General features: G+C 42.4%; 1 protein-coding gene across 1 annotated transcript in view; it reads left to right on the top strand.

Annotated features, from left to right (window-relative positions):
• Window positions 1–13,808, top strand: part of GABRA3 (gamma-aminobutyric acid type A receptor subunit alpha3) — a 45,342-nt gene extending 31,534 nt beyond the window's left edge. Inside the window, exons 3-4 of the mRNA XM_056130283.1 lie at window positions 571–782; window positions 13,090–13,808. Coding sequence (XP_055986258.1) covers window positions 571–782; window positions 13,090–13,440 — 563 coding nt within the window. The 3' untranslated portion in view covers window positions 13,441–13,808. The remainder of the gene's footprint in view (window positions 1–570; window positions 783–13,089) is intronic.
• Window positions 13,809–23,245: the final 9,437 nt, after the last annotated feature.

The raw sequence follows: 23,245 nt of genomic DNA, 5'->3' as shown, positions 1-23,245 counted from the left end.
AACGCACATTGCGCAGTACTCTAGGAGTTAAAAAGATGGCATGTTTCAGCTTGGAACATAGGTTTTTGCCATTTAAACACCATGTCACAATTAAATAGGTCATTTACTTTCCAATAGAAAATTTAGCAAAAGAGGACCAGCTTCAGAAGCTCAGGTATTTCTCTTCCTGCATTGGAGGATCACTTGAAGGGTGTCTGAGTACTGATATTCCCACTCCTGCCTTGATTGGGAGGATAACTAGCAAGAGCTAGTTTTCTTTGAATTTCTCTCTCTCTCTCCCTCTTTCTCTCTCTCTCCCTCTTTCTCTCTCTCTCCCTCCCTCCCTCTCTCCCTCTCCCTCTCCCTCTCCCTCTGTGTGTGTGTGTGAGAGAGAGAGAGAAAGGGCCCAGGGATAGCACTAAGGGATCAATCTCTTGCCTTGTATATCTGAGGCCCTGGCTTTGATCCCTGGCCCTGCCCCACCGATCAATATATAAATTGATATTAATAAAGAGATCATTTCAGTGTAGTATAGTCCCCTGGCTCAAGTAGGTGCTAGTGGCAACTAACTGTCATCTTCTCCCTCCCCAGGTGTCACCACTGTTCTCACCATGACGACCTTGAGTATCAGTGCCAGAAACTCCTTACCTAAGGTGGCATATGCGACGGCCATGGACTGGTTCATAGCCGTCTGTTATGCTTTCGTATTTTCTGCGCTGATCGAATTTGCCACTGTCAACTATTTCACTAAAAGGAGTTGGGCTTGGGAAGGAAAGAAGGTGCCGGAGGCCGTGGAGGTGAAGGTGAGCTACAGTAAGAGTGTTGCTGGGACACACTCCCTGAAAGAAATGTATTGGAGCCAGGAGTGAGTAGCCTACAGCCTGGGGGAACTGGCCCGGGGTGTGTGCTAGTCACTGGGGAAAGCAATCCGTTTCTTGATGGGAGTGTTTCTTAGCAGTGTGGAGTGTTTGCTGGGGAGCAAAGAAATGGGGGTGACTATCATGGAGGCTTGATTGATCTCCTGTGGAAAGGGACCAAACCTAGAGGCTTAGGTCCTCAAGTTTGCTTGGCCTACTGCCGCTTTTTTGTGAAAAAGTCATACACACACACACACATACACACACATATATATATACACATATGTATGTACATATATACACATATAGCACTGTAGTACTGTCCTCCTTGTTCATCGATTTGCTCGAGTGGGCACCAGTAACGTCTCCATTGTGAGATTTGTTGTTACTGTTTTTGGAATATCGAATATGCCACGGGGAGCTTGTCAGGCTCTGCCGTGTAGGCGGAATTCTCTCGGTAGCTTGCTGGGCTCTCCGAGAGGGATGGAGGAATCGAACCCAGGTCGGCCATGTGCAAGGCAAACACCCTACCTGCTGTGCTATAGCTCCAGCCCATACACATATATGTGTATATATATATATATATATATATATATATATATATAATCTTCCTGGAAATCTACCTTCTTAAAGTCAAAAAAAAGCAGAACAATCCCCACCGAGTTTTATCAAGGCTGCTACCCTCTGGAGTGTTCCCGCACCCCCTGAGGAACACTGCTAGACACAGGAGGAAGGTTCCGACTCTGCCTCCAGTCCAGAACAATGTGGAAGGCCATCCCTACCCTCACTTTTCAGTGTGCCCATTTACAGTCAAAGCAGAAAGATTATCAATCTTCCTTCTGTATCTTTACTTTTATTTTTCCTCTCTGCTTGATATGTTATTCTTTTTTCCCTCCCTGGGAATATATCTACTCATTCATCAAGACCCAGATGATTCCCTTGGCATTGGAATACAGAATCAATCACAAAGTAAGCGGTGGTGTGTGTGTGTGTGTGTGTGGTGAGGGGGGGGGGTGGACAGTGGTGCAAGATTCGTGGCTACTTTGATGATGGTAAGTGCTGTAACTTTGTATATCAATACCCTAAACTCTTCTTTTACTACCTGAACTCTAATAGATTTTTTAAAAAATAATTGTAACCACAAAAAGGGACCTAGATGAAATATTGTTTTCTCCACCAAGTTGTTTCAGAATCACCAAGAGAACTTTCATGTTTTGTGGCATTAAAAGAATTTATTTGTATTCGAGTTAGTTGTCTGCCTCTCACTACAGGAACTAGATGAGAGTAAGGGCTTTTGTGAGCATCAGCTAATGAGCCACCATCCTTCGGCAGTTTCTGCCTCCGAGTAAAAGATAAACGAATGTAAGTTATATTGGCTGATGGATGGAGGAAAGAAAACCAAAGAGAGAAGAAACAAGCAACTGGAGTTCATTCATAGGAATCAAATAGTGAAATCAAGATCATCTTGACTGTTTTAAAAGAATTCAGATCTCTAGACCTTAGCAACAATGTTAAAAATAGCTGACACTTGTGATGCCAGAACCACTCCAGTAATATTCCTTGAGAAATCACAGGGAAGATAAAAGATAATGGAGTTTTTCAAGCTGGAAAAACAGATAGTATTCTCTAGAAGATTGACTGCAAGTTGACAACATTTTACACTGGATTTAACTAATTAGAATTGATGCAGTTCTTGCTGCAAACTGTGAAGAAATAATTGCATTTATTCTTCCTCTGTTGACTCCTCTTATAGTTGTGATTCTGCTTCTAAACAGCAAGGAATTTTTCTCGCTCATAGAGCTCTCTGTGGTGCAACTGTACGTGTGTGTGTGTGTGTGTGTGTGTGATTACATCCTTTAGTTTGTCCAGTCTCTACCATCTCTGCCATTGTACCATGTTCCAGTACAGTTTTGCTACCAGTCTGAGAACTAATTTCCTTCTTTGAAAAGAGGGGTCATTTGTTTCTTTACTCGGGCTATGTCATGCACCGTTTAAGAGTCTTTTCTTGTCTGAAATCTAGATCTACAAGCATCCCCAGTGTCTTTTTGAACTGGATGCAACTTTTACTATATCTGGCAGTCCTTTACTTTTGTCTTCAAATTTAAACATGCCTTCAAATTTCAGTAAAAAATTTATTTTCTATAGAGATGATTAGTTTCTATCTCTATTTTCCTTGTAATTTTTTGGTTGGTTCCAGAGAGGAGAAGGAAGCAAAAATGTCCTTATTCTAACATATGCAATTGAAAAGACCCAAGAATATATTGTTAAACAGATGTCTTATGAGTAATGAGCATAAATCACTTCTATCCAGCCTGAGTTCGCAAGAAGAAAATATGCCAAATGAAACTTGAAAAAATTATGAAGAAATTTCTAAACTGGTAAAATAGGAAACTTCATATTTTACCAAGACATCTAACTTTTAAATTATGCCTTCATGAAGATAAATAGCAGCTGAAACTATTACAACTAGGCTGATGTATTTGAATGACCAATTAAAATCATATACATTGATGAACCAACAAAAATGTGAATAGAAGTCCCCATGACAACGGTCAAGGCTTCATCTTTCAACCTTCCCTCTTAAACGTTGTCATCAGTGACTCAAATGAAGAAATATAAGCTAGTAGGTTCAATTTGCAGGCTGGGATGAATGAATGGCAATGGAAATGCGTATCTGAAGTGTGAAAAACTGTTGAGATCCAAAGAATAAAGCACACCGGGATGACTAGGGGGATTGGTTCTAAATGTGTAGCCAGAGCCTGAAGCTTGCCTACATGTGACGTGTCTGCAGCGAAACACAGACTTCTCCAAGACAGTAGGTAGATGGCCCATTTGGAAAGAAGCCCAATGCCTCCAGGAAACACATTTTTTTTACATAATAAGGTTATGGAACCTTCCAGAAGATGGAACCTTCCAGAAGATGCCTGTTTCCCACTGACCTCACATCAGAGTCTACCAATCAAAACTCCACTAGGTGACAATCTATATTGTCAGGCGACGTTGGGGCTACTAAGAGCTGGCAAAGCAAACTTGGAAATGAGAAAAAAGCAAGGAAGGAAATGAACTAATATGAGATTTTCCGTGCGTTTATTTTAGGCTACACCCAGTAATATTCAGGACTTACTATTGGCTCTGTATTTGGACCACTCACTCCTGACAGGGCTCAGGGGGTGAAACTTTGTCAGCTGCATGTGAAACAAGTGCTTACCTCCATGGAACCACCTCTCTAGCCCCTAATGCAAAGCATTTTTTTTCACAAATGAAAAGGCAAGTCTCTCCAAATTGAAAATGTCATTATAGAACCACATAAAGGCACACCATCATAAAATTTCAGAAAACCAAGGAAAAAGTGATAGACTAAGAAGTTTCTAGAAAGAAATATTATCTCCAGAGGAAAACAAATTAGCTGACTGGCATGAAACTTGTCAACTGCAATGGATTCCAGAAGATAGGGTAGGAAGGCATACAATGTTCCAGTACCAGTCAGTCCTTTTACCATTTTCATTCATTCATTCATCATCCTGTTATTCGTTGATTGCCTCGAGCAGGCCCCAGTAATGTCTCTTTCATCCTAGCCCTGAGATTCTATTCAAGGCTCTTTAGGAGAATGAGGCCCATCATTGTTACTGGTATTTGGCATATTGGGTACGCCACGGGGAGTTTGCCAGACTCTGCCCTGTGGGCAGGCTACATTCGATAGCCTGCAAATTTGTCCAAAGTAGGAATGAGATAATAAGATGTCATAAAAAGATGTCCTGATAAGATGTCGCGCGGCCGCAAATGCGGCCACGCAGTTCCGGGAGCTGGATTTTATAGTCTCTGAGTCTTGGCCGTTGATGGGATTACACCTTTTACCAGTGCCCACTATTCACCACCAAAGTTCCCAATTTACCTTCCACCTCCACCATGGTCCTATCTTCCCTGTCCTATCCCTTTCCTGTCCTATCTCTCCCACCTCTACCCCAGTAGCAGGCTTGCTACAAAAGACCAGTTTTCCTGCTCTTGTTTCCATTGCCTTTGGGCATTTGATATTCCCCTACAAAGTTTCATTATATCCCACATATGAGAGAGATTATTATGAGACTCTCCCTCTCCCTCTGGCTGATTTCACTCAACATGATACTCTACAGGTTCATCCGTGTAACAGCAAGTTGCATGACTTTATCTTTTCTTGTGGCCAAATAGTATTCAATGTGTATATGTACTATAGGGTTTTTTGGGTCTGGTCACCAGTTCTTTGACATTTGGCTATTGTTGCAATGCACATAGGAGTGCAGATGTCTTCTGGACTCTGCTTTGAACCCTTTGCAGTATACTCCCGGCAGTGAAATTACTGGGTCATATGGAAGTTCAATTCCTACCTATTTTTGAGGAATGTCCATATTGTCTTCCCAAAAGGATGGACATGTGGGACATTCCCACCAGCAGTGAATGCGTCTCCCTTTATTCCTACATCCACGCCAACACTGCTTTGTGTTGTTCTTTTAAATGTGTGCCTGTCTCTGTGGTTGTGAGGTGATACTTCATTGTTGTTTTGATTTGCATCTCCCTGATGATTCATGATAGAGAGCATTTTTATATGCCTTTTAGTCATTTGTGGTTCTTTGAGGAAGTTTATTAATCTCTTCTTCCCAGTTTTTGATAGGATTGGAGTTCTTTTCTTGTAGATTTCTACTAGTGCTATGTATATCTTGGATATTAACCCTTTATTTATTTTATTTATTTACTTATTTATTTTTGCTTTTTTGGGTCACACCCAGCGATGCACAGGGGTTCCTCCTGGCTCTGCACTCAGAAATTACTCCTGTCGGTGCTCAGGGGACCATATGGGATACTGGGATACTGCGTGCAAGACAAATGCCCTACCTGCTGTGCTATCGCTCCAGCCCCAATATTAACCCTTTATCGAATGAGTGGTGAACAAATAATTCCTCCCAGTCTTTGGACTGTCTTTGTATTCTGGTCATCATTTGCTTTGAGGTGCAAAAAGTTTCTTAATTTAATGTAGCCCCATTAGTTTATCTTTGCTTCTCTTGCTTGGTTAGTGGAGTCTTATCCTTAAAGATGCCTCTAGTTTCAATGTCATGGAGAGCTTTGCCTCTATTTTCCTAAATATACCTTATGGATTCAGGTCTAATATCAAGGTCTTCAATCCATTTTGATTTGACATGGCGTTAGAAAGAGATCTGAATTTGTTTTTTTTGTTTTTTTTTTTTTTGCATGTGGCTGACCAGTTTTCCCAGTACCAATTGCTGAAGAGGCTTTTCTTGCTCCTCTTCTTTTTTCCTCCTTTATCAAAGAGTAACTAACCACACAGCATAGGGTCTGTCTGGGTTTTCTATTCTATTCCATTGATTGGAGGGGCAGGGCAAAGGATTTCAACCTTGAGTCCTACCCATCAATTAAGTGGAACAGTACAGTTATCATTTTCTGACCTTCAGCAACTTAGAAGTGTCCCCTGTCTCTTTCCACGCACTCTCCCATAGGAAGATACTGGATGATATTGTCTGTTAAAACAAGAAAGTAGAAGAGCGAGGAAAGGCATTTGGCTCTGGAAAGGGGGCGAGAGAGCCTGCAGAGAAGATAAAAAGTCCTGAGATAAAAGTTATGCGGTTAGCAGACCTAGAGAGGAAGTTGTCCACAAGGGGGCAGGAGGCCAGAAGTATTTATGTAGTCATGTATTATCATTTCTAGTAATAGTGGCTGATTCTTAATTATTCTGAAATGATTGCCAAAGTTATATTAGAAGGTGAAAGGTTGCACAAGTGAGGTAATAATAATTGATCTTGAAAAGACCATTATGTGTAAAACTGAAAGCAGTGTCAACATAAGTATTAGAAGTTTTAGCTAAGAGATTTCCAAACAATTAGGAGTTACTATTTGAGGCCATAGTGCATGGGGTAAGGATTCCCTGGTATACATTTTAAGTCTTTTCATTTGATTTTTGGAAACTATATGTATAAATACTTTAATTACACGTTTGAAAATTAAAATCAAATTTTAAATTTTAAAAATTCTATATTTAAAAATAAAATAATTACTATCTTTAGACATTTTTGGAAAATATTTATAAATTCTTACCTAAGTTTTGAAAACACGGTATTCCAGCACCAGTGTCACCAGTTTCCCCAGTTTCCCTCCCACCCCTTCAAGCCATCCTCCATCCGACCATCCGAGCCTGTCTCTGTGGCAGGCACCTCTTCTCTCTCTCTCTCTCTCTCTCTCTCTCTCTCTCTCTCTCTCTCTCTCCTCTCTCTCTCATTTTAGGCACTATGGTTTGTGATACAGATACAGAAAGGTTATCATGTATATCCCTTTACCTGCTTTCAACAACTCAGTTCCTGTCCAGATTGGTCATTTGCAACTAGTATTGTCATAATAGACCCTCTTTTATCTTAACTACCCTCCCCCCCCCCGACCCTTGTGGTAATTCCCAACCATTGACCAGTCCTCCTGGCCCATTTTCCCTGGCCTTGGATATTAGTTTCATACTAACATAGTAATTCTTTTCTTTTTTTTTTAAGTAGACAGTCACTGCATCAGGCAATAATTTAATATGACACAGACGTTCCAGAATGAAAGGTAATAGAGATTGTATGGTAGATAAAGAAGATAATAACTAGAGAACCCTTTGCTACCAACTGCAATAGTTGGGCTCTAGTTGTCCCAAGGGCCCTTCTTTTTTATTTTTATTATTTTTAATTTTTTAATTTTTATTAGTGAAACACCGTGAGGTACAGTTGTACAGTTGCAGACTTACACATTTTTGTGCTTGGGTTTCAATTATACAATGATCAAATACTCATCCCTCCACCAGTGCCCATTTCCCACCACCACAGATCCCAGTATCCCTCCCACCCCCCATCCCCCCCATCCAACCCTGCCTCTGTGGCAGGGCATTCCCTTTTGTTCTCTCTCTCTCTCTCTCTCTCTCTCTCTCTCTCTCTCTCTCTTTTTATTAGTGAAACACCATGAGGTACAGTTATAGACTTCTAAATTTTTGTGCTTGGGTTTCAGTTATACAATGATCAAGTAACCATCCCTCCACCAGTGCCCATCCTCCCCCACCACGGGTCCCAGCATCCCTCCCCCCCCCCCATCCCCCCCCCCATCCCACCCTGCCTCTGTGGCAGGGCATTCCCCCTTGTTCTCTCTCTCTTCTTTTGGGTACTGTGTTTTGCTTATTGGGTGTTGTGGTTTGCAAAAGAGGCAATGGGTGACAATCAGGTTTAGTCTATAGTCTACTTTCCGCATGCTTCTCCCATCCTGGGAGGATCCTCCCAACACCTTTATTTGGTTTAACATAGTAATTCTTACACTGCTTTTTTTTTGCAAACAAGGATGCCCTAGAAGAATATTTTATCTTATTTAACAATAGATAATAAAATTAACTTTCATCCAAATCTTGGGAAAGTTTGTTTCATTTCGTTTCATTGATGGCTTTCGAATATATAGAGCATTCCTGTAAATGTAGCCACAATCCAAGTCACATCTTGGCATTTTTCTGTAGGGAAGTAGTAATACTTGCCATGAGTTAAGTTATATTCATCAACAGTAGTCATAACCCACAAGAGATTTTTTTTATCCATGATCAACTATGATAATATTCCCATAAGCTTCTCCAAAAATTGGTAGAAGTACTCAATTTTCTTTTACCTGCAATATTCCACTTTCTGTTTTCTTATAAAATGCCTCCAAATCCAGAATGTTGCTTTTTGTTTCTTTGAAATTTGCTGGACTCATCATTTACTTCTGAGTACTTCCTGTACTTCTTCCTAACATTTTACTTCTCTCTGACTGTAACCTTCCTCACTTCATATACTGATATTTACCATCTTAATCATTCGAGTACATGGTTCAGTTGTGTTAAGTATGTACACGTATTTGTACATGTCATTTCAAGAACCATTTCCATCTTGCACACTGAGGCTTTTTTAGAGGAAGGATGATTTGGGCCACATTCAGCAGTGTTCAGGAAATTTTCCTGGCTCCATTCTCAGGACTGACCTCTGGCAGTGCTCAGGGACCTGTTTATGGTGCCTGGGATCAAAGGAGTGTCTGTTCGCTGCAAGTTGAATGACATCCCTCTTGAAGTTTCAAGTCCCACGTTACTAAAACTCTTTTCCTGCAAAACAACCACCACACGTTATCCCCAGATACCTCCCCGGGATTGTATTTTATTCTTATGAATCTACCCACTCTAAGTTCCTCATATATGTGGAATCAGACATCTTTTGTGATGGGCTTATTTCACGTAGCATCAAAGTCCATCTGCATTGTGTAGTATGTCTCATAATGCCCTTCCTTCTTTAAGACTAGCTAATATTCCATTATATGAATAGATGCTATTTTGCAATGTGGAAATGATGACAAGATAAATTATAGTGGCATATTGTCTAGGAGAGGGTTTAGAATCAGCAGGAACAAACTAGGAATTGACACCCATTAGTGACAGGACACTTGTCTTTTACTTGCCTAAGAAGAGGCAAATGTCTGGAAGTTAGGAATACAGTCCCACACTGATCAAATCAGTCTAGTTCTAGTTAGAATCTATGCAATTTCAGAGTACAGAGATATATTAGAATATTAACATCAATTTCCCCTTTACTTTTTATTTATTTATTTCTTGATTTTTGAGCCACACCTGACAGACTCAGAGCTTAGTCCTACCTCTTTACTCAGGAATTATGGCAATGCACAGGAGATAGTATGTGATGCCAGGAATTAAACTGGGGTTGATCACATGCAAGGCAAGAGCCCTACCTGCTGTACTATCACTCAGGCTGTTATTTCTGATTTTTAGATAACAGTTTGATTTCCTCCTTTGCCAATGTAGGTAAAGATACTAGTGACTGATTAAAATGTTGGGAAGGACAATAGAAGTTGAAAGGTAATTTTCTTACTGAAAATAGGTGCAATGAAATCAGCTGCTCATTCTCCCCGTCTTCCAAACACGAAGTGCCTATGGAGCGAAAGGAAGTGTTTACTATCAGGAGTGATTGTTTCTCAGACTAAGTCATAATAAGCTTATAAGAGGAGGTAAATAAACTTGCAAACGTGTCTAGCAAAGTCAGGGTAGTATTTTTTTTCTTGGTATACCCGAGGAAAACAAAAAGAGATTACTAAGAAAATTAATAAGCAAGCAAGTATTCTTTTATTTGGAAGTAGAGGCATTTATCAGCAGGATTCTATTCACAAAATGAATCTGCTAATTATAAATGAATACCATGTGGTGTTTAAACCATTTACAAGGCTCTTCAAAGCCTCCGATTCTGTCCTCCTCTTGTAGCAATGTGACTACAATCCTCAGAAAGCAGGAACAGCATTGCTTTGAAGGTGGCCTGTTAAACTGTCTATTTACTTTAGCAGCTGCCCTCCCTGCCCAAAGAGCATAATATTCCAGGTCTTTGCCATAAGCACTCTGATCCAGCAAAAGCAAAATCCTTGTCACGCAACGAATAGTCCTCTTCACCTGTGCACTTCTTTTCCGCATCCTCTTGTTCTGCAACACATGTCACAGAGTTCGTTGTCATTCCTGAGTTGTGGTTTCCAGTAGCCGTAGGTACTTTGACCCTTCCTCTGTAGAATTCGCACACCACTCTGCTCCTCTCTGATCACAGCGTCTGGAAGTGCTGTGCTCAGAAAGCTCTCCCCTACTGCGCTGTGATATCCTCAGAAAGAGAACTGAAGCCAACTCGTCTATTCATCCTTCAACTTTGCCCTACAGAACAGCTTAGATCTCAACCCAGTAGATAGTCAGCGAATGCTAGACAATGTTTATTAGGATGGGGAAGATAAATGGCAGCGTGGCCTAAAGGAGAGCGGGGATCAAAATGCTGCAAAGGAACCAGAGAGATAGTACAGTGGACAGGGCACGTGCTTTGCATGTGGCCAACCTGGATTCCATACCTGGTATCCTATTGGTCCCCTGAGCTCACCAGGAGTGATTCCTGAGTACAGAGCCTGAATTAGCCCCTGAATACCGTCAAGGATGGCCCCACAAACAAACATGCTGGGAACTCTGAAGTACAGAAGAAAAGAAGTAGAAAAATTAAGAGAAACACAGCAACATTTATTTTTTTTTGATTTTTTTTAATTGATTAATTTTAAAATCTATTTCATTTATAATAGTAGTTTAAAGGAGAACACAACAAAAACATCTGGGTCTTTAAAATATTTTCATAGACTTTTTTGTCCTTTACAATAGGAAAAAATAAATTTATTATGCATATAACACCATAAAAAGAAAAAGCTTATTATTTTTATTGCAGTTTAAGGTCAGTTAATTATGCATTTTTTTTATAATTTATTTATTTATTGAATCACTGTGGGAAAAGTTACAGAGCTTTCGGGTTTAGGTCTCAGTCATGTAGATACCAAACACATTTCCCTTTACCAATACTCATTTTTAACCCCGAACCCCAATAGACCCCCACCTCCCACCCCTCCCAATTCTTGTGAGGCAGATGAGTTCTAGTTAATACTCTATCTACTTTGACTAGATAGATTATTTCGATAGAAGATGCACAATTATTGTTTAGAGTTTACGACCCACCCCCCACAATCAGACATGCTGAAACAGCGTTGTGAAATGATTTGCTTTCTACAACTTAGTTTAAGAATAAAATGATGTCGCGCGGCCGCAATAGCGGCCGCGCGGTTTTGAATTTCTGCTATTTTACTTATTGACCCTGGAAGAATTTCTATTAAAAGTTAGCTAGTTAAGAGATTGGTTTCTGTGCCCTGGAGTCGTGGCCGTGCCGGAGAGCCGCTCGTGGGGGGCAGCTGGCGACCTCGGTGGGGCGTGGGGGACGGCCCACAAAGCCCCCCTTCCCATGAGGTCCCTGCCGCTCCCGCCAGCCCCGGCTCAAACCTGTTTTCCACAAGGCTCCCATGCGGCCGCCATCTTTCTTTCCAGAGACAACACAGCAACATTTATTAGAAGTGAAGAAACCCAGAGAGGGATCAAGAAGGAAGTGGAGGAGTAAAGAAATAAAGCAGATGCTTGGACATGCATGCAGTGCCATATAGAAAGGAGACAAGAAGAGAAGTGTGAAATGATGGCACAGCTCTCTGACACAGTTTATCAAATAGTCTTGGGCTGAAGCTCATCTAACATGGCCTTTCCCTTGGAACATAGAGGGGTAGAGGGAAGAAAAGCCTGTGTGGGAGGAGGAGGCCACAGACAGTCCTAACTCTGGACTGCATCACTAGCTTTGGTCCATCTGGCACTTGTCTGCTCCCTCAGCGTCTCCTATTTCTCATTCTCTTCCTTAATTTTGATCCAGGTGTCAACTCTGTCACCTCTTCTCTCTTCCAAATGAAGTTTCCATGTATACACAAGTTGTATTTGTGAGAATGTAGGGGTGCATGTGTGCATGTGTGGTTCCCATTGAGTTTCTTTTTTTTCCTTCCTTTGACAAAACGCTCTGAGTGGCAGCATCTAGGCAACACCCTGGTGTTTCGGAGAGAAAGTTTTGCAGAGGCACCTGGGGTGGCTGAGGGTCCTGCCTGGAGCAGGGCTGAGCTACAAATCCTTGGTGCACTCGCCAGCTTGCTCTCCTGTTTGAAGGGGGAGCTACAATCGCAATAATGCATGGAAGTGGGACATACTATTTATTGTGACATAAAGACAAAATGACTTTCAGACTCTCTGAGCACTCTTCCTCATGGGAGATGTGCCACTTGATGATCAAATCCTTGAGGGTGTTTTTCTTAGGTGGACAGAAAATATACGTCCCTCAAAAAGCCGAGCCCCAGGTCCATGCCATGAGCCCAGGTGGCAAGTGTGGGTTCTGCCACTCAGTCTAAGCTGATTTCTCTTGTCTGTCAAATAGAAATAAGCTCAGCGACCTATCACCTAGGGTTGCTCTGAGGATCAGATCACTTGCGTATATGAGACCCTCTGTGGAACCAGATTTCCGTCTTCCAGTGGTTTCTACTCCCATTCTCTTATTCAAGGCTCTCAACAACCTCCAAATGTTTTAATCTTCATTTTGCAAAAGTAACTCAAGGAATAGAGGTAGCCTGGCTCATGCCACATGGCTACTAAGTCGGGATCATTGGAGTTTTGTGTTTTCAAATGCATCTTTAATTAGAGCTGGCCGGTGTGTTGCTGTGGGTTTCACACCCCATTCACTTCTCTCATGACTCCCCTTCCTGAAGTCTCTGAAGATGCTCTGTCTCGTTCTGAATTAGCTCTTATTTTGTTTCCCCTCTGCCCTTGCTCTTTCTGCCTCCTACGTCCCACCAGAAAAAGACTCCAGCAGCCCCGGCGAAGAAAACGAGCACCACCTTCAACATCGTGGGGACCACTTATCCCATCAACCTGGCCAAGGACACCGAGTTCACTACCATCCCCCAGGGCGCCGGCGCTGCCGCTGCCGCCAGTGCAACCTCAACCCCGACGCTCATCGCTTCTCCCAAGACCACTACCTACGTGCAGGAAATCCCAGCTGAGACCAAGACCTACAACAGTGTCAGCAAGGTTGACAAAATTTCCCGCATAATCTTCCCAGTGCTCTTTGCCATTTTCAACCTGGTGTACTGGGCTACCTACGTGAACAGGGAGACAGCTATCAAGGGCATGATCCGTAAACAGTAGATAGTGGTGAGGCCACACCCAGAGCACTCTCTCCCCCAGGAGGCAACCAGGCCCCTAACCCCGGAGCTCCCCTTGATGTGTTTCAAGATCTTTGTTTTGACCCTCTACCAAGCTCTGACTCCAGTTCATATTTGAGTCTCGGTGAAAAAAGTAATGAAAAAATTGTACTTGTCCCACGAACATTAGTGAGTGTGCCCTCATCAGAGCCGAACACTGCCATTTTTCCAGTTGGCCATCTTAGCCTGCCTGTCTCCCCAGCCCACAATACTGCATGCATTCATTTGCCCTCTGCCCGCTGCAGAAAGAACAGGAGACAATAGTCCCCTCCCAGTGGATGATTTGGCTTTTTGAGAGGTTCAAAGCAAGAAAACTGTTGATTGTTTCAGGTCACACGATTCTAACTTGGAAGGGGGCCAGGTTGGGCTATGGCAAGGTATTTCCGGCCATACCCTGTTTACGAACAGGGCCCACAGGCACAAAGTACTAGGATCAAATGCAAGAGCTAGTGCTAACCTATGAACAAGCCCCTCAGCCCTCTTGTTGGCTTGGAGGTTAGTTAGAAAGATTGGGCCTCACCACTCTATCGTGGATGGCCAACACAGATCCAAGGGGACAAGCAATGCATCAAGATGGCTGTTGCCTGCCATGTTCAGCCTTTCAGGAAAATATGACCCTCTTGGAGTACCTTTTCTTCTGAAAAGCCTTCTTCCTCAGACTCTCTGATCCCCTTCTGGTATCTAGATACTTGAGTGATTTGAGCTCATTACCACATGCAGACTCATCAGGAAAAGGATAAAATCTTTCTTTCTATGTATACTAACAAGAAACAAATAAAAACAAAAGGATGTAGATCAAATCCCTACACCGGAACTTTGTAAAGATTAGTGAGATATGTTTTCCCCCTCCTGGACAAGCCAAGGAGTCTGATACCGATGGAACAACAGATTTGGTGCAGGAATAAGGTTAGATTAAAAATCTGGCTTAAAAGAAAAGGTCATGAACAGATAGAAGTCCCATCAATTTTCCAAACCTTCCACAACCTGAGAATTTTACTACCCCTATGTAAGGGACCTCTGATTTTCGCCGATGCCAATTCTAAGGATAAGGATTCAGCCCTGTTAGTCAACTGGGTCACATAAATCAGTAACTTTATTACCAGCTGGATAATATATGATGTAGGGACCACTTGGCATCATTTGTTCCTAATGTGGATAAAAGTCAATGATAACTGGAAAGGTTTTCTAAGGAAGACAAACTGATTTTTCTAGGCTCCTTAAAAGTGCCTGTAACAGAGAGTTATCACATGCCCATATCTGAAGGCTCAAATGATGGCAGGACTAAGAAAGTAGTCAGGTCCAGCTTGCCTCCCCGTCTTCACAGGCCCGTAGGTCCCAAGTGCAGTTCCACTGTCTACCAACAGAGTTTTAGAAAGTGACGACATCCCCAAAGAAAGCAGTTCTCCGCAGCACAGCTCAGAGGAGATTCACAACTGATAGGTCAGCGTCTCCTAAGAGCCTAAGCTCCAGCCACAGGTGGCACCAACAGCAGAGCTTCCCTGTCCGGCCCTGAACAAAGCTCCGAAGGGGTCTACCGTTAGCTACTGGTTGCCTTTTCACCCATCTTTCCCCCAGCCCCTGCTTTCTTGCCATAGCTGGGATGATGCATGCCGGTCCCACTATTTCAAAAAGCCTGTCTAGATCATTCTGTAACTAGCAGAGTGCTGTGTTGTGAATACGTGGGGTGGGGGGGGTGGGGGGCTGTTAATGATTGTCTCATGGACTTTCAGTGGACTTTTGACTTTTGCCTCTGTAGAAACTGTGTTTCCATATGCTTCTGCGCAATATTCAGTGGCTGTTTATTAAAATCTTTCTGAATTGTACTTAAGACTACAGAGCCTCTGGGTCTCTCTTTTTACTAATCCGGACAATACTGCGTGCTTCTTTCCTCCTCTAAGGCTGCCCTTTCTTTGCACTTCTTAACACCATTGAAATATACTGGAAAGGGGGGATTGCCTGAAGAAGAGACCTATGCAGTGATGCAAAATGGAACTTGGGTGAAAATAGACCTTTCACTGACTCAGAGGTCTCATTAGCCAATGCAGTAGAGAAGGACACCTTTTTTTGTTGGTTGTTTTTTTTTTTTCAGGTATGACAGAACCAGTCAGTTTGTTTAATTTTTTTACATACACACAAATTATAGAACATGTTTACATTGACAAAATAATCACTTATGTCATTCGTTGTTCATTGATTTACTCAAGCAGGCACCAGTAACGTCTCTATTTGTCCCAGCACTGAGATTTTACCAGTTTCTCCTTTCTTCTTTCTTTTTTTTTAGACTTACAAATTTTTGTCCCTGGGTTTCAGTTATACAATGATCCAGTGCCCATCCCTCCACCAGTGCCCATTCTCCATCATTCACATTTTTTAAAAAATTTTTGTTAGTGAAACAGCTTGAGGTACAGTTGTAGATTTACAAATTTTTGTGCTTGGGTTTCAATTGTACAATGATCAAACACCCATCCCTCCACCAGTGCCCATTTTCCACCACCACGGGTCCTAGTATCCCTCCCACCCCCCATCCCCCCATCCCACCCTGCCTCTGTGGCTGGGCATTCCCTTTTGTTCTCTCTCTCCTTTTGGGTTCTGTGGTTTGCAAGAGAGGCATTGAGTGGCAATCATGTTTGGTCTGTAGTCTCCTTTCAGCATGCTTCTCCCATCCTGGGAGGATCCTCCAAACATCCTTTATTTGGTGCTCCCTTCTCTATCTGAGCTCCCTTTTCCCCTAGAGTGTGTGGCTGGACTCCAAGCCATGGAGCAAAACTCCTGGTACTAATCTCGGCCACTCTTGGGTGTTAGTCTCCTATTTTGTTACTTTATATTCCCCAGATGAATGCAATCTTTCTATGTCTATCCTTCTCTTTCTGACTCATTTTGCTTAACATGATACTTTCCATGTGGTACCACTTGTATGTAAATTTCATGACTTCATCTTTTTTAACAGCTACATAGTACTCCATTGTGTAGATGTACCAAAGTTTCTTTAACCAGTCTTCTGTTCTCGGGCACTCGGGTTTTTTCCAAATTCTGGCTATTGTAAAGAGTGCTGCAATGAACAAACAAGTGCAGATGTCACTTCGACTATACTTTTTTGCCTCTCTGGGGCATATTCCCAGGAGTGGTATTGCTGGGTCAAATGGGAGCTCGATTTCTAATTTTTTGAGAATCATCCATACTGTTTTCCAGAAGGGCTGATTGGTTGGGTTTTTGGCAGGGGCAGGGGAGGGTTCTCACGCATCAGTGCTCAGGGATGACTCCTGACTCTGTGCTCAGGGATCACTTCTAGTGGGGCTCCGGGAACCATATGGGATTCTGGGGATTGAATCCTGGTCAGCCCTTAAATTGTTTCCTTTTCTACGTTCACCCATTCCGCTGAAACAGAGAAAGGCAATTTTTTGCTGCCATTCTAAATCATTTTTTTTTCCATTGCTATTTCCCTCGGGCAATAATTAGTTACTAAGCAGAGGGAGTGTGTCTGCTTTACTGATCCATGTGTTGGAAAATGGACAGTGGTCTTTATTTCCTAAGAAAATAACCTCACAAAATATGCTTGAGCAAATCACCTGACTCCTAAGGGATGCAGTAAATCTCTTTGGGAGAACATTTCGAACCATATAAAAATATTTCCACATGAAACAAAAGCAGGGCTTTTAATAATCTGACCCTGGCACATGTTCCAGCCCTGTGGTCATCTGAGCATTACCTGCTGCTGAAGCAAGTAATCACTAGACCCTGACCAGTTCAACATAGCCCCTGGACAACCAGGTGAACAACATGTGGCAAACTTCTTAGCAATTCCCTGTCGTCATATATTTAAATGTGATTTCCTCAAGAGCCTTTCAGAATTACATTGCCTCTAAAAATTGTTTCCCTAATCTTAGGGGAAAGCTCAAGCTATTTCTGTCAACACTTCTGTGGGTAAGATTTTCCAGAATTTGAACCCTACCAGAACTGTGACTGGTATCAACTGGAGTTGACTGTTTTATGGTACCTAGAGCATCAGAGCTAGATCCCTAGAAGTTCTAGACTCTCTGAAAGAATATCTAGCACGTGGGGCCAGAGAGACAGTCGAGCAGATGAGGTCTTTGCTTTGTATATGCCAATCCAGGTTCGATCCCTGGCATCTCATATGGTCTTCCGGGCCCCACCAAGAGTGATCCCTGAGTGCAGAGCCAGGAGTAAGCCCTGAGCACTGCCAGGTGTGGTCCCCCCCCAAAAAAAAAACAACAGAAAAAGACTAACACATAGTAGAAATTTAAGATATCCTTATTGAACAAATAAATGCAAATAAGGACTAGGACTGGAAGGATTTTTATTCAGTCACAACAGCTTCTAATTACACCAGCTCCTTTAACTTTGGGAACTCGAATCACCTGACCATCAACTGGAGGAGTCTAGAGGAGGGTATGCTGCCTCCTGTCTTCCTGTCAGTGCAGAGTAGCTCTGGGCTGCCATCTGCCTCACTTAGAGGAGTTTCATACCGTGGGAGAAACAGAGAGAATTATGACCTCAATCTCATCCCAGTTGTTGCGTGCTACTGAATAAGTCCTGCCTCCCAGCCACTAGTGAAATGAGGTTGGAATAAGTTGATAGAATACTTTCCCAGGAGCAGCCCTGGCGATCCACTTTGCCTCTGAGTATCACCGCATCTTGGGCCCATCACACCACACTGCCACAGTAACACAAACTCTGTTTTTGGTTACCTGCAACAACTAAGCTGCATGAGCAGCTTCAATAAGGGATAAGCAAGGACAGTCAGGAGGCTAAGCTGACATCCTGCTGTCTCTGCTACCTCTGCTGAGGGTTGGATGTGCTGATGTAGTTATACCCTGCCTTTTAAATTACAACTCAGTTTGTGTGATTCCAATGGCTGATACACTTCAATGGCATCCTACGGCACCTAAAATAGTATCTAAAATATAACCCTGGAGTTTCTTTTTTTTTATAATCACGAAGAGATACACAGTTATAAGGTTGTTCATGATTGGTTCAGTTATATGATGTTTCAACACCCATCTCTTCATTGGTGTACATTTCCTACCACCAATGTCCACACAGTTTCCCTTCCACTCCCCACCTCTGCCTGCCTCTGTGGCAGGCACTTTTCTTCTCTCTCCTAACCTAGAGTTTCAAGTCCTACGCAGCCTTCTGAACCTAATGATTATGAGAATATATTTGGAAATCAAACCTGAGAATATCTACATAACTCACGGTCATGGTCCTCCCTTTGTTCATTGATTTGCTCGAGCGGGCCCAGTAACATCTCCATTGTGACACTTGTTACTGTGTTTGGCATATCGAATACATCACGGGTAGCTTGCCAGGCTCTCCTAGAGGGGCAGAGGAATCGAACTCGGGTCAGCCATATTGGCTGCCTGCAAGGCAAACGCCTTACCTCTTCTATCGCTCCAGCCCACTACGTAACTCATATCACTCAATATAAAAATTAATATATATAAATATATATTATACACTAGTATATAAATATATATATTAAAACTTGGCAAAGGGCTTGAACATTTTTTCCAGTGAAAAGACAAAGAGCCAAAATATACATGAAAAAATGTTCAGCATCACAAAGCATTAGGTAATTATAAACAAAAACCACAATGAGGAATCATCTCACAACATGGCTAGTGGAAATCGCCAAAATGACAAGAGATGAGGATGGCTGGTAAGGTCACAGAGGAAACAACTCATGCTGTGGGTGGGAATGTAAACTGGTATAACCATAATGGAAAACAACATGGTGGTTCAGAAAAAAAAATCAAACTATGTGATCCGGCTGTTACACTTCTGGGGATATGTATCTGATGGAAATGAAACTACCACTCAAAGATATGTCTGCACTCCCAAGATCCTTACAGTGTTATTTATTAGAGCCAATCTATGGAAACAACCTGTTAACAGATGAATGGATAAGGTAGTGTCTGCTATGATGCTTCAGTCAGTGTCGCATCTGTTGCGATGGCCCCCACAGGCTCCACAGCTAGCCTGGGTGAGTAATCGATACCATCTAGGTTTGTGCAACTGTAGCACTGTAGCACTGTGCTCCCATTGTTCATCGATTTGCTCGAGCGGGCCCAGTAACGTCTCCATTGTGAGACTTGTTGTTACTTGTTTGGAATATCGAATATGTCATGAGTAGCTTGCCAGGCTTTGCTGTGTGGGCAAGATACTCTTGGTAGCTTGCTGGGTTCTCCGAGAGGGGTGGAGGAATCAAACTGGCCGTGCCCAGGCAAACACCCTACCACTGTGCTATCACTATGCAACTGTACTCTCTGAAATTTGTCTGATGATGAAAATTTCTAAGGGCATGTTTCTCAGAACTTCTCCTGAAGCAATGTGTGAATACATAATTATTTTTCAGTCATTAAAAGAATAAAATATTACCATTTGTAGCAATGACTATGGGGCTTGAAGGCATTATGCTGAGTCAGATAAATCAAATAATACAGTATGATACCACTTAAATGTGGCATCTAAACAACAACAATACAAAGTCATAGACGTAGAGAAGAGACGTGCACTTGCTAGAAGTAGGTGGAGCATGGAGACAGTGGGCAAAGAGTCAAAGGTAGAGTTAGATAGGAAAAGGAGTAAGGCGCTAGCCTGGAATATGGCTGTCCCTGATTTGATCCCCAGCACTGCATACAGTTCCCCAAATACCACTAGGAGTGACCCCTAAGCACAGCCAGGAGTAAGCCACCCAGTTAGACCCAACCTTCCAACCTTCCTCCCTGCTCAAAATAGCATCAAGAATACAGAATGAGGAGAATGCTCATAGGACAGAACACACGCTTGGCATGTGGAAGGCTCAGGTTTGTTCCCTAGCACTGCCTGATCCCCCAAGTATGTCAGATGTGGCCCCAAAACAGAAGGAGGAGGAGGAGGAAGAAGAAGAACAAGGAGGAGGAGGAGGAAGAAGAAGAAGGAGGAGGAGGAGGAGGAGGAGGAGGAGGAAGAGGAGGAGGAGGAGTTAATAGCACTGTATTGTATATTTGTAAGTTGGTAAAAGTAAGCACGGTTAGCACGGTCCTCCCGTTGTTCACCGATTCACTCAAGTGGGGGCTGGAGCGATAGCACAGTGGGTAGGGTGTTTGCCTTGCACGCAGTTGACCTGGATTCGATTACTCTGTCTCTCTTGAAGAGCCTTGCAAGCTACCGAGAGTATCCCGCCCACATGGCAGAGTCTGGCAAGCTCCCCTTGGCATATTTGAGATGCCAAAAATAGTAGCAAAAAGTCTCACAATGGGTAAAAGTAAATTTGGTTTAAATAAAATACATTTTGGTGACTATGCAAGATGATAGCTATTATGAAACTGAAACCATAAAGTAAAAGCAATAACCATCTATTACTTTTATGGGCCAGAATCATGAACAGTGGGACATGCTTGTATTGTTTGCATACATAATGCCAAGGACCTCAAATAGGAAGACTCAAACAAATGGGGTCACTTAACTAACCAAAGTATACGGGGCTAGAGGATCTGCTTCTGAGGTCCATTTGGTAACATATTTTGTAGTGACGTGCAGGTATATTAGTTACCAAGCTTTGTCCTAGTCATTAAAAAATGTTGGCTAAACTGAGATGAAGAGGCCAGAAGAAACCACCAGATAATATGGGTTCTATGAGAACCAGGTGGAAACAGCAAGGAGTTTTCTGCTCTAGCTTGAAATGTAGCTGCATTCTTTTGTTTAAAAGAGTCACCATGCTCAGTTTCTATGAATATTCAAGAGGAAGAGCATGGACTTCACCTCTTAATCCAAGAAGTGATCAAGAATTTTCGGATGTATATGAAAACCACCACATCTCCTTTATGTGGTAACTATCAAATTGATAGTTCTATCCTAGTTCATTAACATCAAATTGAACATAAAGTAGAAGTGTGAGTATTCCACCTACACAATCCTTCCCTTGGTTATTCCTTAATAAAGAGAAGCTTCCTTTGCCAAGACAAAAATCTAGGATAAATTCATAAAACCTGGCTCACGCCCACAACCAGTATATCCTGACAATTTTACATGTTCATCCATTAATATAAATACTAGCTTATTCCCTCTACATCTACCACCAGTCCACAAGTCAAGCATTCCTATTTAACTGCAGAGCTGTAAGATGCAATCCACATCATATCATATGTATGTTTAATATTCTTCATGGTATCCCCACTGCACCTAAATAAAATTCAAAATCCTCCTCAGTCTTAAATGTCATCCTCAGTTTCCTGGTACACGATATCTGCCTTTCACTCACAGTCATAGCAACTCTAGGTCAAGTGGGGGCCAGAGAGAGAGTGCAGAGGGTAAGGCACACTTGCTATGCACAGCACCATATGTGGTCTCTTGAGCCCCATCACTGAGAACTGAGTACTGCAAAGTGTGTCCCCAAAACAAATGAACAAACATCTCCATCAAGTACCAATATGTCTCAGAGCCTTTAATCATGTTTCCTCAGCCGCAAATGTTCTTCACTTTCCCACTTCATCTCAACTCCAACTCATCCCTTAGTTCTCACGTGAGTGTTCACATCTCTTCCCTTGTCCTCCAGACAAAGCAGCTTTGTATTGACTTCCACTGCACTTTGTATTGCTCACATTATTCAAAATATAACTGTTTCATTGCAATGCTAACGAAAGAGCTGCTCTGTGACTCCTAGTCAAATACAGAGTCCAAATGCAGCTAATACTTATTGAGTAATAACGACAACCTTCCAATTTGGACTTTAATGGGAGATTCAGAATTTGCCAGGCAAAGAGGGAAAGGTCATTCAAGATGGATGTATACAGACCCCAAAGTGAAGGAAAGGCATGTGTCTTCATTATCTGTCCTTTATAGACATTCTACCTATTAAGATGAATATTGAGCATCTCTTGACCTAAGAGGGGGTGTGGGAGACAATCCTTTCATCTCCCTGGAAACTTCTTTGCAAGCTATCATCTTGCTAACTTGTCACCCCAGAAAGTTAACTTTCATAGAAAGATGAGAATAGCACAGGAGAGCTGCTTTGGGGAAGTCACTTGCTGGCTCCTTGGCTATGGCTCCATTCTGGGTCAAATTCCTACTTAACAAAGACTAAGAGTTTCCCATTCTGGGCCTGGAGCAATAGCACAGCGGGTAGGGCATTTGCCTTGCACACGGTCAACCCTGGTTTGATTCCCAGCATCCCATATGGTCCCCTGAGCACCGCCAGGGGTAATTCCTGAGCGCAGAGCCAGGAGTAACCCCTGTGCATCGCCGGGTGTGACCCAAAAAAAGAAAAAAAAAGAGTTTCCCATTCTATGATTGCTCTCCAGCAACAAGCCCAACAAGCACACTAATCTTCACACTAATCTGTAGCCTACAGGCTCATTTTGGGATCAGTATAGAGTCTAACAGAATGAATGGCAGTCAATAAAGGACAATAGTACACTGACATATTCTGATACATACCTCTCAGGGTTTTTTTTTTTCAGTTTCAGGACATTTGATGCTTCACCAGTATATGGACTTTTGAAAAATATCAGCATTCCAGGCACCAGAAGGATAGTAACATGGTGACCCAACTTCAATCACCATGTATGGTTCCTCAAGCATGATCATCCCTGAGTGCAGACTCAGGAGTGAGTCCTGAGCACAGCTGGATGTGGCCCCAAAGCAATCAAGTCCCCCAAATGTATTAAACTCTAGATATTATACACAGATCTATAAAACACATTGAAGAAAACATAGAAAACTAGTTCATGGCATCAGTAAGTTCAGTGCTT

This window comes from Sorex fumeus, unplaced genomic scaffold (assembly GCF_029834395.1).
Source record: "Sorex fumeus unplaced genomic scaffold, SorFum_2.1 ptg000075l, whole genome shotgun sequence".
Classification (NCBI taxonomy): Eukaryota; Metazoa; Chordata; class Mammalia; order Eulipotyphla; family Soricidae; genus Sorex; species Sorex fumeus.
The sequence above is the reverse complement of the archived record's forward strand: the minus strand, read 5'-3'. Positions and strand labels throughout refer to the sequence as shown.